Raw genomic sequence first — 20,403 nt, 5'->3', positions numbered from 1 at the left:
AGTATCACAGTCGAGGTGAGCTGGTGGAGACCTCTAAACAGACTCTAACTCTCAGGGTTAGGCATGGGGAAGAAGAGGGAATTTTTTCCATTATATTCCTGGACACGATAATAACCTCGTTCAGGGCAGCCAGAGCCGGTTTTTAAGGTTAAAAAGTGCGTATTTGTGTATCATGGTCAGATCAATGGTTGCTAACACATAATACAAAGGTGATAGAGTACTTGTACTGTACCAAACTACACGGTATTCTCCTATAGATACTACATCATGAAAACTCTGACAAACAAAAGCCTCAAGCAAACAAGCACCAAAAATAAGGAGCTCTCCCAGATTCAACGGGGCATGCCACGTAGAAGGGTTTGACAAAGGATGGTGCGCATGGTAAAAGACCTCAATAAATACCAGTACTATATCACAAGCCAAAGGTAAGCCCGGTTCAATTTAATCTATCATGCGATAACAACAATACAGTTTCCACATACGATTAAAAAATGAAAAGGAAAGAAAATGAAAAAAACATAACTTTTCGTTCCCTAGCTAGACAGACAGGCGGGTAGGCGTTAACACCCCAAGTTATCTACCTCCTGCACAACCACATCTCCCCCTTCCTCATACTTCCCTTCCCCATTCTTCCCTTCTTCCTCCACCCTCTCCTCTCCCTCTCCTCTCGCAACCCCCAAACACTCCTCCTCTAACCCCTCAACAAGCTGGTACCCAACCCCAGCTGCCTCCAACTTTGCCTTTCCACTATTCTCAACGAAATCTACAGGCTCCATGACACCAGCATAAACCCTCCTGATCCATGCACACTCCAGAATCCGGTCTACGCAGGACTTATTCCCGGAGAGCCTTTTGCTGCAAGGTTCCATGGTTGTGTAAACCACTGCTTCCTCTGGGGTGGAAGATGAGGAAAGGAGTTTATCGATGGCGACTTGCTCGGCGTGGGTGTTGCCGGGGTGTTCTCTGCTGTACCCGGTTGAGAGAATGTCCCCGCTTGGTGTGGCTATGATGGCGCCGACGCAGAAGGCCGATGGGATGTAAGTTGATTTGCGAGCGATGGCCAGGGCCTGGGTCATTAGGGATTCGTGATCTATAGGGACGATAGTCGAGACGGCAGCAGCAATTGCAGCGGCATCCCGTGCGAGGTGGGAGTTTTTGTTTGTGGAGTCTTTGACACCAGACTCGTCGTTGAAGAGGCGCATTAGCATCGCCCTATGATTTCGTTAGCCATCCATCATGAGCCGATATCGCAACAGCAGGGAGATTCATGCTTCCTCTCATCCTTCGGTAACATCAGGTTACAACTATGCCTACTCTTCCACAGCGGGAACACCATTCTATCCTCGAATTCCCCTTCCGTCGCTTCGACCTTGAGAACGCAACACCCCATTGAAAGGCCCCTGACCCTCTCCTCGATCTCCCCGATAACATCTCCTTCCTGCCCCTCCGCATGAACCTTCGGGAACATCTCCTTCAGTAACCCCCTCACCGTCTCCCTCTTCCTGGCATGCACAACCCTCGTCTCCCCAATCCACCCTTCGAGAATATTCAACCCCTCGCTCTGGATCCGCCATGGACATACGCCCTCCTCCTGCACGTCCTGCTTCATCAATGCTTTCACGCCACAGTGCACGAATTTGATATTGGAGCCTTCGTTGGAGGCCAGCACCTGTTTTGCAAGGTGGTTGGTGAAGTATATTGCTCGACTGGGAATACCCTCGGCGTTACGCACCATGAAGCAGGTTTTTGGGAAGCGCAGGTCGAGGTCGTAGAACTTTGTGATACTTTCCAGGACGGGATGGTCTGCAGGAAGGTATTTGAAGGGCTCTTCAGCGGGTGGGCCCTTATATTTCTTGGAAGGATTAGAGGCTGTAGCTTGTGGGGGGGTTCCAAGTGTGGCTTCTTCACTCTCGAGTGGGACACCACCATCGGAGTTGCCGCCCTCACCAGAGTCTGGGAGGTCTGATCGGGGTTTTTTTGCAAGGGGGGGAGTTGTGTCGGGTACCACTTCCGTCAGTTTTCTCTTAGATGGTGACCCAGAAGCGGGAGTTTCCTCCCCAGAAGTAGCGATCGTAGGTACTAATTCGACTCCTTCCAGCGTTTCTTCAACTTCCACACCTTTCCCTCCTTCGCCAGGTGTAACACTCTTAGACCTAGCAATAGCAGCCATCTTCTTCCTCCCGTGCTCCTCACTCTTAACAGCGCCAATTTCCGACCTCTTCTCCAGAACGGTGATAAAAAAACCCCCCGTATCTTGTAAATGCGGGTACACGCGCATGCACCTCTCTAGCGGGACCCTACTTTCATCTTCATCGGATTTTCCGTCCTCAGATGGGAACATACTAGGCACTATCCTACTAAGTCTTGCTTCGCGCATATCCGCTTTATCAACCTGCTCATAAGAGCTGAACCAGGAGCCGTCTTTATCCATCACTCGCCAGCCGCCTTTGACCCCCGGCCGTCTCTTGAGCTCAGGGAGGCGGTCGGAGCAGTCTAGTATATTGACCTTTCCCAACCCGCCACAGCGGTCTATAGCGGCAGCCACCACCGCTTCGTTCTCGATGGGGTTCATGGAACAGGTGGAGTACACGATTCGCCCACTGACTTTTAGCATCTGTAGGCCGCGGACCAAGATCCGGACTTGTGTCAAGTGTAGACCTATAGCGCCAAGCGGGTTCCAATCTCTCCAGACATTGTAGTTCTTTCGGGCGGTGCCGTCGCCGGAGCAGGGTACATCTGCCAGTATCCTGTCAAACTTCAAGTACTCCTTCCTCCCATCTTCGTTCTTAACGAGAAGACTAGGATACATCGTAGCATCATGATTCGTGACAATCAAATTCGGAGAATTCAAACGCTTGGTCTGGTGGATCAACATATGGCTTCTCTTATAATCTGCGTCGTTGGCTATGACCAGGCCCGCAGGTCTACCACCAGACCCATCATCGATAGATTGGTCTTGAATCGCAGCCCGAACGTGTGTCTCCTCATTCGCATGAATCGCTTCAATAATCTGTGCAGTTTTCGAACCTGGGGCAGCGCACATATCCAACACCACATGGTGCGGTTGGATATCCATCACCAACGGGGGAATCATGGAAACCGCTTCCTGCCGTGAAATATTCCCCACCGTGGTCTCGGCTACCAAGAAATTTTGAAACCTTTTAAACGGTGGACATCGTCGGATTGTGGACTTTCCGACAGATAACTGCCATGCTATCGATCCATTAACACAATCCTCCGAACATAACATGAAGGGATAAACAAACCCAAGCTATCAGGAAACCATTCCAACACCCTGGGCGCCTCCACCGGTACCCCCTCCCACTCAATTCCCACCAGATGCGGAATCAACGTTTCTTTCAACGTCTTCAACACCCCCAATGCATGCGCTTTCCCGCCAGTAAAGCGGAAAGTAGTTGGCAGTGTCCTCTGCAACGATGTCCAGAAGTCATCCCATTCTCCCGAAGGAATTAGGCCTGTTTGCTTGTAGTAGAATTCGTAGAGGGCGTTTTCGGTTGGGATTGAAGAGTAGTTTCCGCGCTCTCCGGTGCCTTGGTTGCCGTTATTACGGCGGTTTCTGCCGCCGCCAGCACCGTTATTGCCAGCACGGTGTTTTTGGCGTCTTCCTCCCATTGTTGCTGCTGTAGTTATTGTTGTTGGTGTAGGGGGGGTGGGAAGTGGTGGGGTGGTGGGGGAATTGCGGGAGATCTGGTCTCGAAATTTCGGTTTGGCGCTGGGATGGTGGCTTGGCGAGTGTAGGAGGATCTTTGAGCCTCAATCCGTGACCTAAGTTACCACTCAGGTTCAGAATGTTGGTCGACATCCAGAGTATTCGGTGTCGAGGGATGATTGGTTTTAGAGAATCTATGATGATGGATGTCATACATATCAGAGGAAATTATTTTTTGGCCGACAACATTGGAGGAAGATTTCAAGAGTGGTTCGTTCTGTTATTACCATGAAGGTCTTCGATAGAAGACAAGCGAAAGATCTAGGGGAAATCTAACAACGTCGGATAATACAAAACCGAGGAGTAGTAGTAGAAATGATGGATTTAGAACATTATAAGCAAACGAAAACAAGTACTCTCGACATTACGATAGACAAAAGAGAATACGAAAGAACAACAGATTTCTCCAGCCTAACCGGGCACGAGCGACGAACCACACCAAAAGTATCCGAGAAATATCAAGTTATCGTGAGCGAGCCCGCAACACAGTAGTTCTATTTCATCCATGCAGTTACAAACACAAAGGATTTATCCAATAAGGGTATTGTAACTATTAAATGTGTATGATATCAATCGCCCAAGCAAGCAAACAAACAGATGTGAAAAATACCAACAGATGAACCAAGTGTATTATTCACCTCACCTCCCCTAGCACAATACTCTCTGGTCCTTTCCCAGCACCCCGACCCCTGACCGCCCATGCATGCATCCATTCGCCACACTAGCCCACAGAATCAAAGCAAAGAAAAAGCAATAGGAAAGAAGAGGAAATAAAAACTAAGAACACGAAATCCCTAAAAAGATAGTATCACGTAAAAGACAAAATTTCCCATGAAAAATCTGCTTATAATACCTACGAGTTGATGTGGACTGATGCCTTGTAAGAGAAAATCCGGCGGAATCGATATCTTACTGTCTGGTTGTAGGAATTGGCCGATCGCACTCCTCTCTACACCAGCAAATGCCCCCCCATGATGTGGCCTGAGCATCTAACAAGCGTCTCGCCTCGGTGGCGTCTCGAATGCTCATGAACTCGACTTCGACCTCCCGTCCACGCTGGACCCTAAGCCCCTCGTTCAGCCACAGCGGCCGATCGCCAATGAGAGAGGTGATCTTATCAAGACAGCGCTCGAGCGAGATTTCGTAGGGCAGGCAATGGAACTTAAAGATCCTGGACCGACTATAGTGCACCACGTGATATGCTATCTCCCTCTCAATGGGTTTGATAGCCTTGTCCTGCCACAAAAAGTCCACCACACAACGTTCGTCGTGAAATACACGCTTCCCATTAAGGTTTCGTTCGGCGTAGGCCAGAAATGCCTCTGCGTCGTGGGGACGCAGGAAGCAGAGAATACCCATGTTTCGGTCGCTCATTACACGCAGATACTCCAGCGGGCCGCCGCAGACGACCGATAGGAGGTCAGCAGGGTCGGGGGAGTCGCCACCGCCGTTAAAGCGACAGGTAATGCAGCGTTTGCCGGTTTTGGTGCTGTTGATAAGGTATTCGATATCTCGTTCTTCAGACCTGCGAGAAACTGGTGAAATCGGTGGAGGTTGCGGGAGTGGAAGGGAGATTCTCTCGAAAAGCGAGCGAGAGGGGAGGCCTCCGTTTACTCGTTCAATGGGGTTTCTTCCGGCCGTAGGTGATGTTGGGACGCTCGTACTAATACGCGCTGGTAAACCGGCCACTCCCGATGGTGCTGGCGCGGGACCGTTAGCCTCCGAGGCTATCGCGCGAATGCTAAAATTTCGATTGCCTCCGTTTCCGTTTCCGCCAATCAAATTACCGTCTGCACCTCCTCCGCTTACCTCCTTCCCCGAGCCTTCCATCTTGTCGAGTGGTCTTTTCATGCCTTGTCCCCTTGGTGAGATAGAAGTTCCACTAGACTGGCCGTGTGTGCCATTTGAGGCGATTCCGGAATTGCGCCGCGCATCTTTTCTCGTCGGAATATGCTCGAACGGCTTATCTAACAGAGCTTTCAAGGGCTTCGGTTCCGGTGCTTTTGCTCGGTACATCCTCAGGTCCCTCTCCATATCGTCCAGGTCGACTAACAATCTATCCTTTTGTGATCGCAAGGCTACGTTTTCGTCCCTCAGACGCTCCTCCCAGTCTTTGTGAATATTGAGGTCGTCGAGAAGCCTCTGTGAGCGCTGATTTAAAATCTCAATCTCGGCATCGCGGGCAGCGACCTCCCTCTTCTCGGCCTCCAGTCGATTCGCTAACTTGTTGCTCTCTTCGGACAACCCCTCATTCTTCCTCGTCAATTCGATGTTGTCTTTTAGTAGTTGCTTATTCGCCGCCTCGAAACCTAGTAGCGAGGTTGGACCATTGCCCATGAGCTGCGAGTTCAGGTGTTCAACCTCGCCCTGTAATTTCGTGATTTCCGCCTCTAGTGCTCCCGTGTTATTATCTATAGGAGGTATCGCACGAAGCCTTTCAATTTCAGCCTGTAAGCTCACGACAAGTTTCTCCAGTTGCTCCTTTTCCTCCACCATCATGTCGAATTTCGCGTTCTTCTTCTGGAGTTTCTGGTTATCCGACTCTAGACTTGAAATCTGTACTTTCAAGTCTAAGTTTCCCTTCTGCAAGTCGACGTTACTGTTCTCATTAGTCTTCACTACGGTTCTAAGTTCCCTATTGATCCTCTGAAGATCTGCTTTGCCAGATTCGGACGAACGGAGCCTAGTCAGTAGCTTTTCCTTCTCACTTCTGAGCTCATGCAATGTCGCTTCGTTATCGGCCATCATCGCACCACTTGAGCCGATCCCATGCCCATTCGTCATTCCGCCCTGACTGCCAATTGACTGTTGTAGTTGTGAAAACGCAGTCTTCGCATCCAACAATTCCGCGGATAGCTTCTGATTTCTTTCCTCGAGTTCCTTGGATCTCTTGGACCCATCCGATCTCAAGCGGGTAATTTCAGCCTTGATGGCCTTTCCTTTCAATTCGGAACTCTCCAGCTCTTTGGCAATCCGCCTATTTTCTCCGAGTAACTCCTCGTTACGCCGGCGCAACTCTGTAATTTGAACCTCCAGCACACCAATCTCCACCGCCACCCCGACAGTACCAGCACTAGCATCCTCACCTACCCCATCGCGTTTGACTATTAGTGAAGAAATTTCGCTTTCTTTATCCTCAATTTTTTTCCGCAGTGTTGCTATTTCGGACTGATTCTGCTCATAAGCTGTTCGAGAGATAAGGGCGAGAGAAGACAACTGCGAGTCCAGTAGATCCGCCGGAGTAGAATCGAAGAACGAACGTAAAGAGCGAGGGGTTGCCTGTAGCGTCAGTGGGCAATCTCAATTGATGATTGGAATAGATAATACCATCGCTCACTGAACTGTATTCAGTGCCGTTTTTTTGTTGACCTTGAAGGAGTTCTTGCGGCTTTTTCTCCCTCGTTGCTATTACTGGTATCTGATAACAATTTGATAAGTGAAGGAGGGGAAGGGGAGGGGGGGAAATGTGAGGGGAGGGGAAAAGAGAAAGACGGGAAGCTTTGATATAACAGATGTGTGCGTGCAGGTGTGCTGACGTGTGTGGGCGTACGAAATAGGGTGAAAAAGGAAAGAAAACGGAAGCTTCAAGTTAGATTTTATCAGACGCTCTGCCAAGGACGCTCGTTGGCAATCTTGGGAGCGCGTCCTAACGAATCTACTCGAGTAGAGGAACCGAGAGATCCGCTCTACTGTATCATACCAAAGAGCACGAGGAAAGCCGGCGAAAAAATTCAGAGAGGAGGAACAGGGAGGTTTTATACTGAGAGGGCTATAGAACGAAATCGGGAGGAAAAGGAATCGTTTGATACTCAGGAAAGCCTATCGACTTCGGTTACACGAAGAGTGCGGGAGCTGATGGCAAAATGCGTGACCCCGCAATTGTGTATGTCTCAGAACAGTATGTGTAATTCCCGTCATGCCCGCTCGGCTGACAAAGCAATTTTGAACTACGGGCAGGCGGACCAGGACATTGTTCTTCCGAGCACAAACTCTTGCCGTTTCTGGAGGTCCCTTCTTGCCGATTGTTATGATACTTGATGTACGATATCCTTGGGAATTGGTAATTCAAAATTAAATATTATCGATTGGCAACTATCTTCCTTTTCTATTTTTCTTTTACAGTAGTATTTTTTCGAGCCGCCATTCCCGATCGGTTATGAGCTACGAGTACTGTACTCGTACTGTAAGGTTGAGATGAAAGGCACCTGGCCATTATTAGTCTAGCCCATAATATGATACGCGCATAGACTGTTTATTGCAAGTACGAGCCTATGGATTTGGCGGGTTATGATCGGTCGTTCTCCACTCAGCTATGAGTGTTCCATAGAGCCATCCTATGGTAGAACTGTAAACCCCGACTCGGGGATAGTAATGGTTCGACGACTATTCGCACGCACCAGCAGCTCTATACATGTCTCCCCTGTTATACTTTCAACATTAGTTATATGCTCGTGTGTACAGTCGCACCTCGCTATAATGAACCGCGATGTACTGAATACCTTGCTATAATGGATAGCCTCAGTGGGAACTCGATCCTGCCATACAAAAATCCTCAGTGTAATGAAAAGGGACTTATACTGAATTCGAATGACACATTCTGATATCCATCCCCCTGTTTGCATACAAAGTCCCCTCAGTATAACATATAGAGAAAAGGAAAAAAAGGAAAAAAAGGAAAATACAGCAACCGACAGTTAATGAAGTAGATTGGCATATGCTTGAGAAAAGTCCTGAAGGTTCGCAGGATATAAGTTCAAATCCTGAGAATCATATGGGTGAACTTGAAGTTCATTCCGCTTCCATGAACTATTTCCTTCCTCCTCATCGCCTGTCTCGCTCCCTTCTTTTTCATGTTCCTCTCTCTTTCCCTTTTCAGGTCTCGTTTTCTTTTCCTTGCTCAATCTCACCCCATCCACCTCCACCACTCCTGCTTTCACTATCTCCATTTCCATCAGTCCTACCCCCGCTCAGCCTTCCTCCAATTCCTCATGTAGTCTCTCCCCTGCAGCTGTAGGTTGGCCTTCTGCTGTGGGTTGTAAGCATATCCGAGTGGTTGAATGAGAGGTAAGAGGTTTGAAGAACTTGTAAATATATCGATTTTAGATTGTTTTTTTGATGGTTTCTCCGTATCTAAACCTTTAGATTAGCAGCACTCTTGATTTCTTTACTACTTTAAAAACAATATTAGAAGAGAGATGAAGTATACAAGGAAAGAGCTGAGGCCAAACATGTGGTTGTTTGAACAACAGTAGGAATAGAGATATTCCAACCAGCTGGTGTGATAAGAGTACTCATCAGAAGTGACAGCAGGTGGTGCATGATTGATTGTATGTAGATTACTGCTTTGGCTATAGTAATCAGAGAAAGTAGGTGGAATTCAATCTCCTCTGCATCATTGCCAGGAGTATCCTGGTCGCTAAGATTCATTTTTTCAAGCCTAAGATCAAATAAGCCTAATTCCACAAATTTGTCTGTGAGAGTAATTATATTTGGTGTGCTTGGAATACCAGTAGTCTCTGGCTCAACCATATCATCAAAGTAGAAGAAGTCATGAAAGTTATCATTGAACATATCGGGGTTGAGGTCAGGGTTTATGCTTCTTAATGAGACTTGGGCCTCGCTTTCTGCTTGTCGAATGAAGGGTTCAGTAGTATGAGATTGAATTGAAATAGCAACTGTATCATTTACTTCTCTGACAAGGGAGGAACGCTTTGAGCAATTCTGGATCGTTGATGCTAGAATTGCCTCCTATATCTCAGGCATCAGGTGAATTGTGGAGAGTATATTGTGTTTCAGTGGTGTACATTTGTGAGTATTAAAGTATGTTACCATAAGGTTTGCATACTGTCAACGATAATGTAATATGTTAACAAGGTGCTAATCATATTATCGGCAAAAGGTACGATAGTTTGACAGGTGGCCTGCTCTACCAGAGAGCGGGCGAGAGCTAAGAACTAAAGAAGGCTCCAAAGGTGTACTGAGAAAACAAAGAAGTAATTGTTCAACTAAGTATATTAAAATACTATTAGTCAAAGTCTGCCTTTTCCAATGTGGAATCAGGTGGTCTTTAAATACACAAATCTGATCATGTCTAGCATAAATAAAACAAATCAAAGGTATTGAGCAATATACTTTAGTAAAACAACTTAAGTATCAAAAATGATACTTAAAATAAAACGTAAAACAAAACCAAGTATTAAACAATACTTACAACAAACTAAGTATTAATGTAATACTTAAAATAAAACATAAAACAAAGATAAGTATCAAAGTGATACTTAAAACAAAACCATTAACCCAGTACCCGTACTGCTTACAGATAAGATGATTTAAAAGAGGCAATAATTCCTTGATCAAACGGCTGGAGTCAGGAAATTGTATTAGAAGGAAGATAGATAAGCATGATGTCAGTAAGGATAGGTGGGAGAGAACCATCATAGTTTTCAGAAGGAGGGCTTGGATGAGGATGACTTCATTTCCTCATGCAATGTAAGAAGAAACTCATACCAAAGACCACTTAGCATTCATGCCTCCTTCTTGTTAAAGCATTATGTAACTGGCAGATTATTGAAATTAATCCTGTTTTGACAAAAAGCCTATTGAGTTAGTATTTTTCCAATTATCTGTCACTAACCAGATTGTGATAAGGTAGATTGAAGAGGCAGAACAAAGCTTTTCACATGACTTGTACTTGCAAGTTATCTGGATTTATTGTTATACGATAACTCACAGTTGTAAGTCATATGATGTTATGACTTTTGCACGTGACTTATACTTATGAGTTATAAGTCTCACGCATGTAATGCACTTAGCACGTGTGACTTATTATAAGGATTATGATTGGTTTAGACATGTTGCGGAGTTGACTTATATGAGTCAACTAAGGATCTCACATGATTTATGATTGTGAGTCATAGGATATGGGGATCTGAAGGTATAAGTCACACAGGGTTAGGGTTGAGTGAGGTGTCTGTATAAATAGTGAGGTCTAGGGACCTCTGATATCACACGCTCCGTCGCTCCTATTTTCCTCCCACATAGTTTGGCAACACCACGTCAACTATCGTGGGCCTTCCCACTCCCCTCTGCCCCCTCAATGGTTCCTGCCTAGGGGCATGGTTAACTCTACCATCCTCTCCCGCTTTGGCCTCGCTTGTCTCTTGTCTGCTTGATGGGAGAGTTATCTGGGCTCGCCCAGTAGTCCTGCCTTGCTAATAGGGACTCGCTTAGCTTTGGCACGGTGGGCTTCCTCTCCTTGCTTCCAGACGGCACTGGCAGTGGTGGACGTCCTTCTCCCCACTTGCACGATCCCTGTTGGGGAACGCCTCGGCTAGTAACTTCGGGGTCTGTCTCGCGGTGAGATTTGACCATGCCCTCCTAGTCGCTCAGTTCAAGTTTGGTTACCTTCCTCACCTCGCCCTTCCATCTCCCTGCCGCCAGTGGGATCCCTTCTACTAAGTGATGTTATCTCTCGGAGAACAAGGGACTACATGAGAGACGTGGTAATACATCGGTTCGGTCTACGGTCGGGTTTGCACTGAGGCCTTTGGCCCTACCTCCACTTTCCACTTTGGTCGCGTCAGCTCGCACCCTACTGCCTTCCCTCCTTGGCTGGTACCCTACTACCTCCTTCCTTTGGCTGGCATCCTACTGCTGGGTGGCACCCCCTCTGCCGAGCATCCATTCCTTGGGCCTGTCACCGTGGCCTCTGTTCTCGATTGGCGGGCCATAGTATTGCACTACATTTGTGGCCTAGCTGGTTGGGGGTGCTCAGCCTGAGGGGTTGTCGCCGGCTGCCCACTTCAGGAGCAGTTCTTTAAATAATGGCAAATCTGGTGGTACGGTGGGCAGTGGTCATTTTATTTTGTGGTCCTATGGGTCTTGTAGTTTACGGGATGGAGTTTTTCCTTATGCTTTCCTGCCTAGCTTGTTTGGTTTCCTTCCTGTTGGCTACGTGTAGTTAGTGGGTGGGTTTTTCTTTTAGGCGAGGAATCTTCTTGGGCTTTTGGTTGGCTTCTAGGCGAGACCCTTTCGCGTTCAAGTCGTGAGGCCTGTGGGCTGGGCACCTGGGCTGGTCGCCCTTGGAGTGTGTGCGGTTGGGCGCATACCAGAGGGTCTTGGGGGTACGGGTTTTCTCTTGGTCCGGGGTGGAGGGGTTTTCTTAACGCTATAGCTAGCACTGCATGAGATGTTTTTGTACTTGAAACAAGTAACTAAATGATTTTAAAAAAGAAAAAAAAAAAAAAAAAGGACCTCTGATACCAGGAGGCATCTCCCCCTTGATGCAATAGCCCACAGAGTGGTCAAACTTGTTGGACATCTCTCCCGAGTCCCACCAGCATCACCTGTCCTCCTCCCTTCACCCTTGCCCCTACAGGCACTTGAAGACCCCCCCTTTCCGGCCCTTAAGAGGGGTTGCCGACAGTTCCTCCTAAATGTATGGTCCAAATAGTACCCACCACCGCCCCGTTACGTTTACTCGTCCACACTGTCGCCCCACCCCTTCATGGGGATGGGGAAATTCGTAGCAGGGCGCATCCACCAGATGAGGTCCGGAAAAAGCTACCTGGCCAGCCACCGCTCCTAGAGGGACCCAGACGCCCCAGACACCTGCCCCTACTACGAGGAGGAACCCGAGTTCTTCCACCACTCCATTCTCAGCTGCCCCTCCCACGCCAGAGCCAGAAACGCCCACCTCCCGGAGGTTGACTGCCTGAACGAGGGGGAGCCCATCTGGTCTTCTCCGGCACTGCTTCACGGCCTTTCCGCGTACATCTCCGCCACCTCAACCGGATTCCCCCCGGACATGCCTGCATTCAGAGATCCCCCCTCTGGGGTCCGACCTGTCAGGAGTACAACTACCTCCCTCAGCTCCTCCTCTTCGGCCTAGGCAGGAGTAGGTGGCACACTTGTTTGGTTTCCTTGTTTGTAGGATCTCACCTTGAGCTTAGTTTGAATGTTTCCCTTTATAGTAAGCTATTATGCGCTTTGCGATATGGGTTGTTCGCGTTTTCTGGAGGCATTGGTTTGGTTTCTTTTGTTTTGTTTGTTTGGGATTAAGGTTTTGTTTACGCTATAGCTACCGCTGCATGCGAGTTCTTGTACCTAAACAATAAATACATGATTATAAAAAAAAAAAAAAAAAAAAAAGAAAAGAAAAAAAGGACCTCTGATACCAGGTGGCGTCCACCTGGTTCCTTGATATCAAGGGAGGCTTTGACAATGTCTCCCTAAATAACTTCTTCTATATGCGAGTCTTGAAAGGCATACCATCATACCTCTGCTCCTGAGTCAGGTCCTTCTTGACAGACAGACAATGCCGTCTTGTCATCCAGGGCTCGCACAGGGTTTTCAAACCAGTTCAGGTTGGCATCCCACAAGAATCACCAATCTTGCCTCTTCTATTTGTCATCTATGTAACCTCTCTCCACTTTTCAGTACCATGCGGTCTTATTTTGTCCTATGTGGACGATTTCATGGTTACAGTTGCCTCCAACTCCTACAGAAGGAATGTCCAACGCCTCTAACACATGGTCAAGATGTTGACCCAAAGGGGCAGGCGGCTTGGTGTTTCCTTCTCTGTACCCAAGACTGAACTTATGTATTGGAGGACGTCCAGACAAAGGGACCTCACATCCACTCTCTCCATCGTCATTGATGGTCTCCTTTTCCGCCCCTCAGGGGTGGTCAGATCGCTCGGATACTGGTTTGAGTCAGCATCCTGCTCCCTCCATTAGGCTACCAATACCCATTTCTCGAAGCGTCTTGCACTAGCCCAGGTGGCTTTCTCAATGATTAGAAGGCTCTCCGGTCCTGGCAAAGGACTTGCCCCCTTCCTCTGCCATAGGCTAGCATCCTCCCTCCTTGCACCAATACACCTCTTCGGCGCAGATTTGTTCACACCCTCAGCCACTATGACCGACCGGCTTTCTGTCTTTTGGAGGCAAGTCCAGCGGTGGGTCACTAACTGTTTCTCCGAAACCCCTACGGGTATTCTCCCCTGTGAGTCGGCCCTTCCACCGGTCCAATGCCTTGTTGAACACCGTCAGTGCCTGGCGGCACATAGGATGGTATGCCTCCCCCCAGAAAGAAACCCAGCCACTGCACGGCTGCACTCCTCCTTCCCCACTACTTCTTGTTACCGCTCCCTGGAGGACCACCGTGGCATGATGGTGGGTCTTACCCTGGGCTACAGACCCCTAAATTGGAAAACCCCTGAGCCATCCCCTCCAGTAAGGAGGCATCTCCTGCTTAATGCTATAGCCTACAGAGTGGTAAGGCAAGTTGGCAATCTCTCTCGTGTCCTACCAGCCTCGCCCACCCTCCTCCCTGTACCCCTGCCCTCCGCGACCCCCGGAGAACCCCCCTTCCCAGCCCTCAAAAGAGGCTGCCGACACTTTCTTCTAAATGTCTGGGTAAAATAGTACCCACCACCACCGCGATATGTATACTCGCCCATGCTGTCACCCCACCCCTTCATGGGGCTGGGGAAATTCGTGGCGGGCCGCATCCACCAAATGAGGTCTGGCAAGAGTTACCTGGCCACCCACCGCTCTTGGAGAGACCCAGACACCCCGGACACATGCCCCTACTGCGAGCAAGGGCCTGAATCTTTCCACCACGCCATTCTCAACTGCCCCTCATGCGCCAGAGCCAGAGACGCCCACCTCTCGGGGGTCGAGTACCTAGATGAAGGGGAGCCCATCTGGATGTCACCGGCGCTGCTTCATAGCCTGGCCGCATATATCTCCTCCACCTCAACCGGCTTCCCCCCGGACATGCCTGCATTCAGAGATCCCCCCTCCAGTGCCCGCACCATCGGGCATCCCCTTTCCTTCCTCAGCTCGTCTTCCTAGGCCTAAGCCAGGGGTGTTGGCACACTTGTTTGGTTTCCTTGTTTGTAGGATTTCGCTTTAAGTTAAGTTTGAATGTTTCCCTTTATAGTAAGCTATTATGCGTTTTGTGACATGGGTTGTTCGCGCTTTTTGGAGAAACTGGTTTGGTTTCTTTTGTTTGGTTTGCTTGCGATTAAGGTTTTGTTTACGCTATAGCTACTGCTACATGCAAGTTCTTGTACCTAAACAATGAATACATGATTATAAATAAAAAAAGAAAAAAAGAAAAAAAAGGACCTCTGATACCACACTCCGTCGCTCCTATTTTCCTCCCACGTAGTTTGGCAACCCCATGTCGACGATCGTGGGCCTTCCCACTCCCCTCTGCCCCCTCAATGGTTCCTGCCTAGCAGCATGGTTAACTCCTCCATCCTCTCCCGCTTTGGCCTCACTTGTCTCTTGTCTGCTTGATGGCGGAGTTATCTGGGCTCGCCCAGTAGTCCTGTCTTGCTAATAGGAGCTCACTTAGCTTTAGTATAGTCGGCTTCCTCTCTTCGCTTCCTGGCAGCACTTGCAGTAGTGGACATCCTTCTCCCCCCTTTCACAATCCCCGTTGGGGAACGCCATGGCTAGTAACTTCGGAGTCTGTCTCGCAGTGAGATCTGACCATACCCTCCTAGTCGCACGGTTCAAGTTTCGGTTGCCTTCCTCACCACGCCCTTCTGCCTCTCTACTGCTGGTGGGATCCCTTCTACTAAGTGACGCTATCTCTTGGAGAACAAGGGACTACATGAGAGATGCGGTAATCTGTCAGTTCGGTCTACAGTTGGGTTTGCACTAGTGTCTTTAGCCCTACCTCCAATTTCCACTTCGGTTGCATTGGCTCACACTCTACTGCCTTCCCTCCTTGGCTGGTACCCTACTACCTCCTCCCTCTGCCGCGTGATGTTCCAGGATTTCGGCCTGCTGCCTGCCCGTAGTCGATCTTTGGCTGGCACCCTACTGCTGGGCAGCATCCCCTCTGCCATACATCCATTCCATGTTCCTGGCACTGTGGCCTCTGTTCTCAGTTGGTGGGTCATGGTATTGTACTACTTCCGTGGCTTAGCTGGTTGGGGGTGCTTGGCCTTAGGGCTCGTTGCCGGCTGCACACTTCAGGGGTGGCTCTTTAAAAAACGGCAAATCTGGTGGTACGGTGGGCAGTGGTTGTTTTCCTTTGTGGCCCCTACGGGTCTAGTAGTTTACGGGATGGAGTTTTTCCTAATGCTTTCCTGCCTAGCTTGTTTGGTTTCCTTCCTGTTGGCTACGTGTAGTTAGTGGGTGGGGTTTTCTTTCAGGCGAGGAATCCTCTGGGGCCTTTGGTTGGCTTCTAGGCGAGACCCTTTCGCGTTCGAGTCGTTAGGCCTGTGGGCTGGGCACCTGAGTTAATCGCTCTTGGAGTGTGTGCAGTTGGGCCCATACCAGAGGGTCTTGGAGGTACGGGCTTTCTCTTGGTCTGTGGTGGAGGGGTTTTCTTAACGCCATAGCTAGTACTGCATGCGATGTTCTTGTACCTTAAACAAGTAACTAAATGATTGTAAAAAAAAAAAAAAGGACCTCTGATACATGCTCCCTCTGTTGGGCTACCAACACTCACTGCTTGAAGTGTCTTGCACTAGCCCAGGGGGTTTTCTCAATGATTAGAAGACTCTCTGGTCCCGGCAAAGGACTTGCCCCCTTCCTCTGCCATAGGCTAGCATCCTCCCTCCTTCCACCAATACTCCTCTTCGGTGCAGATTTGTTCACACCCTCAGCCACAATGACCGATTGGCTTTCCATCTTTTGGAGACAAGTCCAGCGGTGGGTCACCAACTGTTTCTCCGAAACCTCTACCAGTATTTTCCCCTGTGAGTCAGCCCTTCCACCGGTCCAATGCCTTGTCGAAAACCATCCGCGCCTAGCGGCACTTAGGATGGTATGCCTCCCCCCAGAAAGGAATCCAGTAACTGCAAGGCTGCACCCCTCCTTCCAAACGACCTTTTGTTATTGCTCCCCGGAGGACCACCGTGTCTTGACGGTGGGTCTTACCCCAGGCTACGGACCCCTAAATTGGAAAACCCCGGAGCCATCCCCTCCTGTAAGGAGGCATCTCCCGCTTGATGCTATAGCGCACAGAGTGGTCAAGATAGTAGAAAATCTCTCTTGTGTCCCACCAGCATCGCCCACCCTCCTCCCCGTGCCCCTGTCCTCTGTAGCTCCTAGAGACCCCCCCTTCCAAGCCCTCAAAAGAGGCTGCTGACAGTTCCTACTAAACGTCTGGGTAAAGCAGTACCCACCACCACCACGATATGCATACTCGCCCATGCTGTCGCCCCACCCCTTCATGGGGCTGGGGAAATTCGTGGCGGGACCCATCCACCAAATAAGGTCTGGGAAGAGTTACCTGGCCGCCTACCACTCTTGGAGAGACCCAGACGCCCCGGACACCTGCCCCTACTGTAAAGAAGGGCCTGAATCTTTCCACCATGCCATTCTCAACTGCCCGTCACGTACGAGAGCTAGAGACGCCCACCTGCCGGAGGTCCAGTACCTGGATGAAGGGGAGCCCATCTGGATATCGCCGGTGCTGCTTCATGGCCAGGCTGCATACATGTCCTCTACTTCAACCGGCTTCTCCCTGAACGTGCCTGCATTCAGAGATCCCCCCTCTGGGGCCCGCACCATTGGACGGCCCCTTTCCTCCCTCAGCTCGTCCTCCTCGGCCTAAGTCAGGGGTGTTGGCACCCTTGTTTGGTTTCCTTATTTGTAGGATTTCGCTTTAAGCTTAGTTTGAATGTTTCCCTTTATAGTAAGCTATTATGCATTTTGCGATATGGGTTGTTCGCGCTTTTTGGAGGCACTGGTTTGGTTTCATTTGTTTTGTTTGTGTGGGATTAAGGTTTTGTTTACGCTATAGCTAACACCGCATGCGAGTTCTTGTACCTAAACAATGAATACATGATTATAAAAAAAAAAAAAAAAAAGGACCTCTGATACATAAAAGGCTGTTATCAATTCCTCCTAAACACTTAGTCCAAACAATACCCACTACCACCCGGATACGTCTACTCGCCTACTCTGTCACCTCACTCCTTCATGGGCTTGGCGAAATTCATAGTGGGCAGGATCCACCAGAGGAGGTCAGGAAAGAGCTACCTGGCCGGCCACAGCTCCTGGAGAGACTTGGATGCCCCCAATACATGCCCTCACTGCGAAGAGGAGCCTGAGTCCTTCCACCATGCCATTCTTGAATGCCCCACGCATAAAAGAGCCAGAGACAACTACCTCCCGGGAGTCGAGTGCCTTGGCGAAGAAGAACTCATCTGGACATCGCCTGAGATGCTCCACGGCCTATCCACCTACATAACCACCACATTGGTTGGCTTCCCCCAGGACATGCCTGCAGTTAGTTACCTCCCCTCCTGGTTCCGACCACTCGAGAGCCCCTCTTCCTTGCTCAGTTCCTTATCATCGGCCTAGGCTGTTGGTGAGAGCATGCTCCTTTGTTTTGCTCACTTGTAGGTTTTCTTAATACTTAGTTTTAATGTTTCCCTTTATAGTTAGCGGTTTATGCGCTTTGCGATATGGGTTGTTCGCACTTATTGGAGGCAATAGTTTGGTTTCTTTTGTTTTGTTCATTTTGAGATTAAGGTTTTGTTTACGCTATAGCTACCGCTGCATGCGAGTTCTTGTACCTAAACAATGGATAGATGATTATAAAAAAAAAAAAAGAAGCTCTGATACATCAGTGCTAAATCACCAACTGCTTCTCCGAAACACCTACTGGTATCCTCCCCTGCGAGTTGGCCCTTCCTCCGATACAATGCCTTATTGAATATCGTCAACGCCTGGTGGCGCTGAGGATGGTGTGCCTCTCCCCGGAAAGAAATCTGGCCACTGCACAGCTGCACAGCTCCTTCCCTACAACCTCTTGCTACCGCTCTCCGGAAGACCACTGCACCTTAATGGTGGGGCTTACACCAGGCTACAGGCTCCTGAATTGGAAAACCCCCGAGCCATCCCCTCCAGTAAGGAGGCATCTCCCACTTGATGCAATAGCCTACCGTGTGGCCAAGCTTGTCAGCCACCTTTCTCGGGTCCCACCAGCGTTGCCTACCCTTCTCCCTGAGCCCTTGCCCCTCGTAGCCCCTGGTAACCCTCCTTTTCCAGTCCTCAAGAAAGGCTGTTGCCAGTTCCTCCTAAACACTTGGACCAAACAATACCCACCTCCACCCCGATACGTCTACTTGTCCACACTGTCGCCTCACCCCTTCATGGGCTTGGGGAAATTTATAGCAGGTAGGATCCACCAGATGAGGTCAGGAAAGAGCTACCTGGCCAGCCACCGCTTATGGAGAGACCTGGATGCCCTCGACACGTGCCCCTACTCCAAGGAGCAGCCTGTGTCCTTCCACCATGCCATTCTTGAATACCCCTCGCATGACAGAGCCAGAGACACCCACCTCGCGGGAGTAGAGTGCCTTGACGAAGTGGAACACAGCTGGACATTGCCGGAACTACTTTATGTCCTATCCACCTACATAGCCGCCACCTCAGTTGGCTTCCCCCCGGACATGCCGGCACTTAGATACCCCCCCTCCGGGGCCTAACCAGTCAAGAGCCCCACTTCCACACTTGGTTCCTCGCCCTCGGCCTAAGCCGTTGGTGAAAGCATACTCCTTTAGGTTCCTTGCTGGTGGGATTTCTTTATGTTTAGTTTGAATGTATCCCTTTATAGTTAGCTGTTTATGCGCTTTGCGATATGGAGTGTTCGCACTTATTGGAGGCAATAGTTTGGTTTCCTTTGTGTTTGTTTACTTTGGGATTAAGGTTTTGTTTACGCCATAGCTACCGCTGCATGCGAGTTCTTGTACCTAAACAATGAATACATAATTATAAAAAAAAAGAAAAAAAGGACCTCTGATACATCACGCTCCATCGCTCCTATTTTCCTCCTATATAGTTTGGCAATACCATGTCAACTATCGTGGGCCCCACCTACTCCCCTCTGCCTCCTCAATGGTTCCTGCTTAGGGGTACGGTTAACTCTTCCATCCTCTCCCGCTTTGGCCTCGATTGTCTCTTGTCTGCTTGATGGGGGAGTTATCTGGGCTCGCCCAGTAGTCCTGTCTTGCTAATAGGAGCTCGCTTAGCTTTGGCATGGTCAGCTTCCTCTCTTCGTTTCTGGATGGCGCTAGCAGTGGTGGATGTCCTTCGCCCCACTTGCACGATCCCCATTGGGAACGCCTCGTCTAGTAACTTCGGGGTCCGTCTCGAGGTGAGATTTGACCATACCCTCCTAGTTACTCGGTTCTAGTTTGGTTGCCATGCTCACCTCGCCCTTCCACCTTCCTACTGCCGGTGGGATCCCTTCTACTAAGTGACGCTATCTCTCGGAGAACAAGGGACTACATGAGAGACCTGGTAAAACGGCGATAGGATTTGGTTGGTTGGGTCAGCACTGGGGCTTTTGGTCCTTCCTCTCTTTTTCTCTTCGGTCACGTCAGCTGGTACCCTACTACTGTCAGCTGGTACCCTACTACCTCTTCCTCTTTTGCTGCTTCGGGCACCCCCTTTGGCCCTCCCGGACGGACGGCTTGGGGCTCTCGTTCTGCCAATACTTCCTGCTTACAGTGGACGCTCTTTCCTTTCGGTTTCTCCTTCTTGCGACTGTGGGCTATACCCCAAGACCTACATTTATGTCACCTATACGGCGCACCTATTCGCGTTTTCAACTTCATGGGTGAGGCCTGGCCATTAGTTTGTCACAAGCGAGGGGTATGGATTGGGTTGGTATCTGGTTGTTGTAGGCGAGGGATT

At 49.4% G+C, this 20,403-nt stretch overlaps 3 protein-coding genes; all 3 read right to left on the bottom strand.

Moving 5' to 3' along the window:
• Positions 1–384: 384 nt before the first annotated feature.
• On the bottom strand, positions 385–1,208 carry GSTUM_00006650001 (uncharacterized protein; the record flags this gene model as incomplete). XM_002838839.2 has 1 exon in its annotated part: positions 385–1,208. One exon carries the CDS (start codon positions 1,206–1,208, stop codon positions 561–563), a length of 648 nt encoding a protein of 215 aa, XP_002838885.1. The 3' UTR covers positions 385–560.
• A 26-nt stretch (positions 1,209–1,234) lies between these two features.
• GSTUM_00006649001 (uncharacterized protein) lies at positions 1,235–3,679 on the bottom strand (the record flags this gene model as incomplete). XM_002838838.2 has 2 exons in its annotated part: positions 3,267–3,679; positions 1,235–3,213 (listed from the first exon to the last, which is right to left on the bottom strand). The coding sequence occupies exons 1-2, from the start codon at positions 3,631–3,633 to the stop codon at positions 1,235–1,237; spliced, it is 2,346 nt and encodes a 781-aa protein (XP_002838884.1). The 5' UTR covers positions 3,634–3,679.
• Positions 3,680–4,037: 358 nt separating this feature from the next.
• GSTUM_00006648001 (uncharacterized protein) lies at positions 4,038–7,428 on the bottom strand. XM_002838837.2 has 2 exons: positions 7,058–7,428; positions 4,038–7,009 (listed from the first exon to the last, which is right to left on the bottom strand). Exon 2 carries the CDS (start codon positions 6,512–6,514, stop codon positions 4,640–4,642), a length of 1,875 nt encoding a protein of 624 aa, XP_002838883.1. The 5' UTR covers positions 6,515–7,009; positions 7,058–7,428; the 3' UTR covers positions 4,038–4,639.
• Positions 7,429–20,403: the final 12,975 nt, after the last annotated feature.

This window comes from Tuber melanosporum (genome assembly GCF_000151645.1).
Source record: "Tuber melanosporum whole genome shotgun sequence assembly, scaffold_29, strain Mel28".
Lineage (NCBI taxonomy): Eukaryota > Fungi > Ascomycota > Pezizomycetes > Pezizales > Tuberaceae > Tuber > Tuber melanosporum.
Note: the sequence above shows the minus strand (reverse complement) of the source record. Positions and strands in the feature narration are given on the sequence as shown.

Bases quoted from the DNA above. Each gene is read 5' to 3' on its own strand.
- GSTUM_00006648001 (XM_002838837.2), bottom strand. From the start codon at position 6,514: ATGACGAATGGGCATGGGATCGGCTCAAGTGGTGCGATGATGGCCGAT.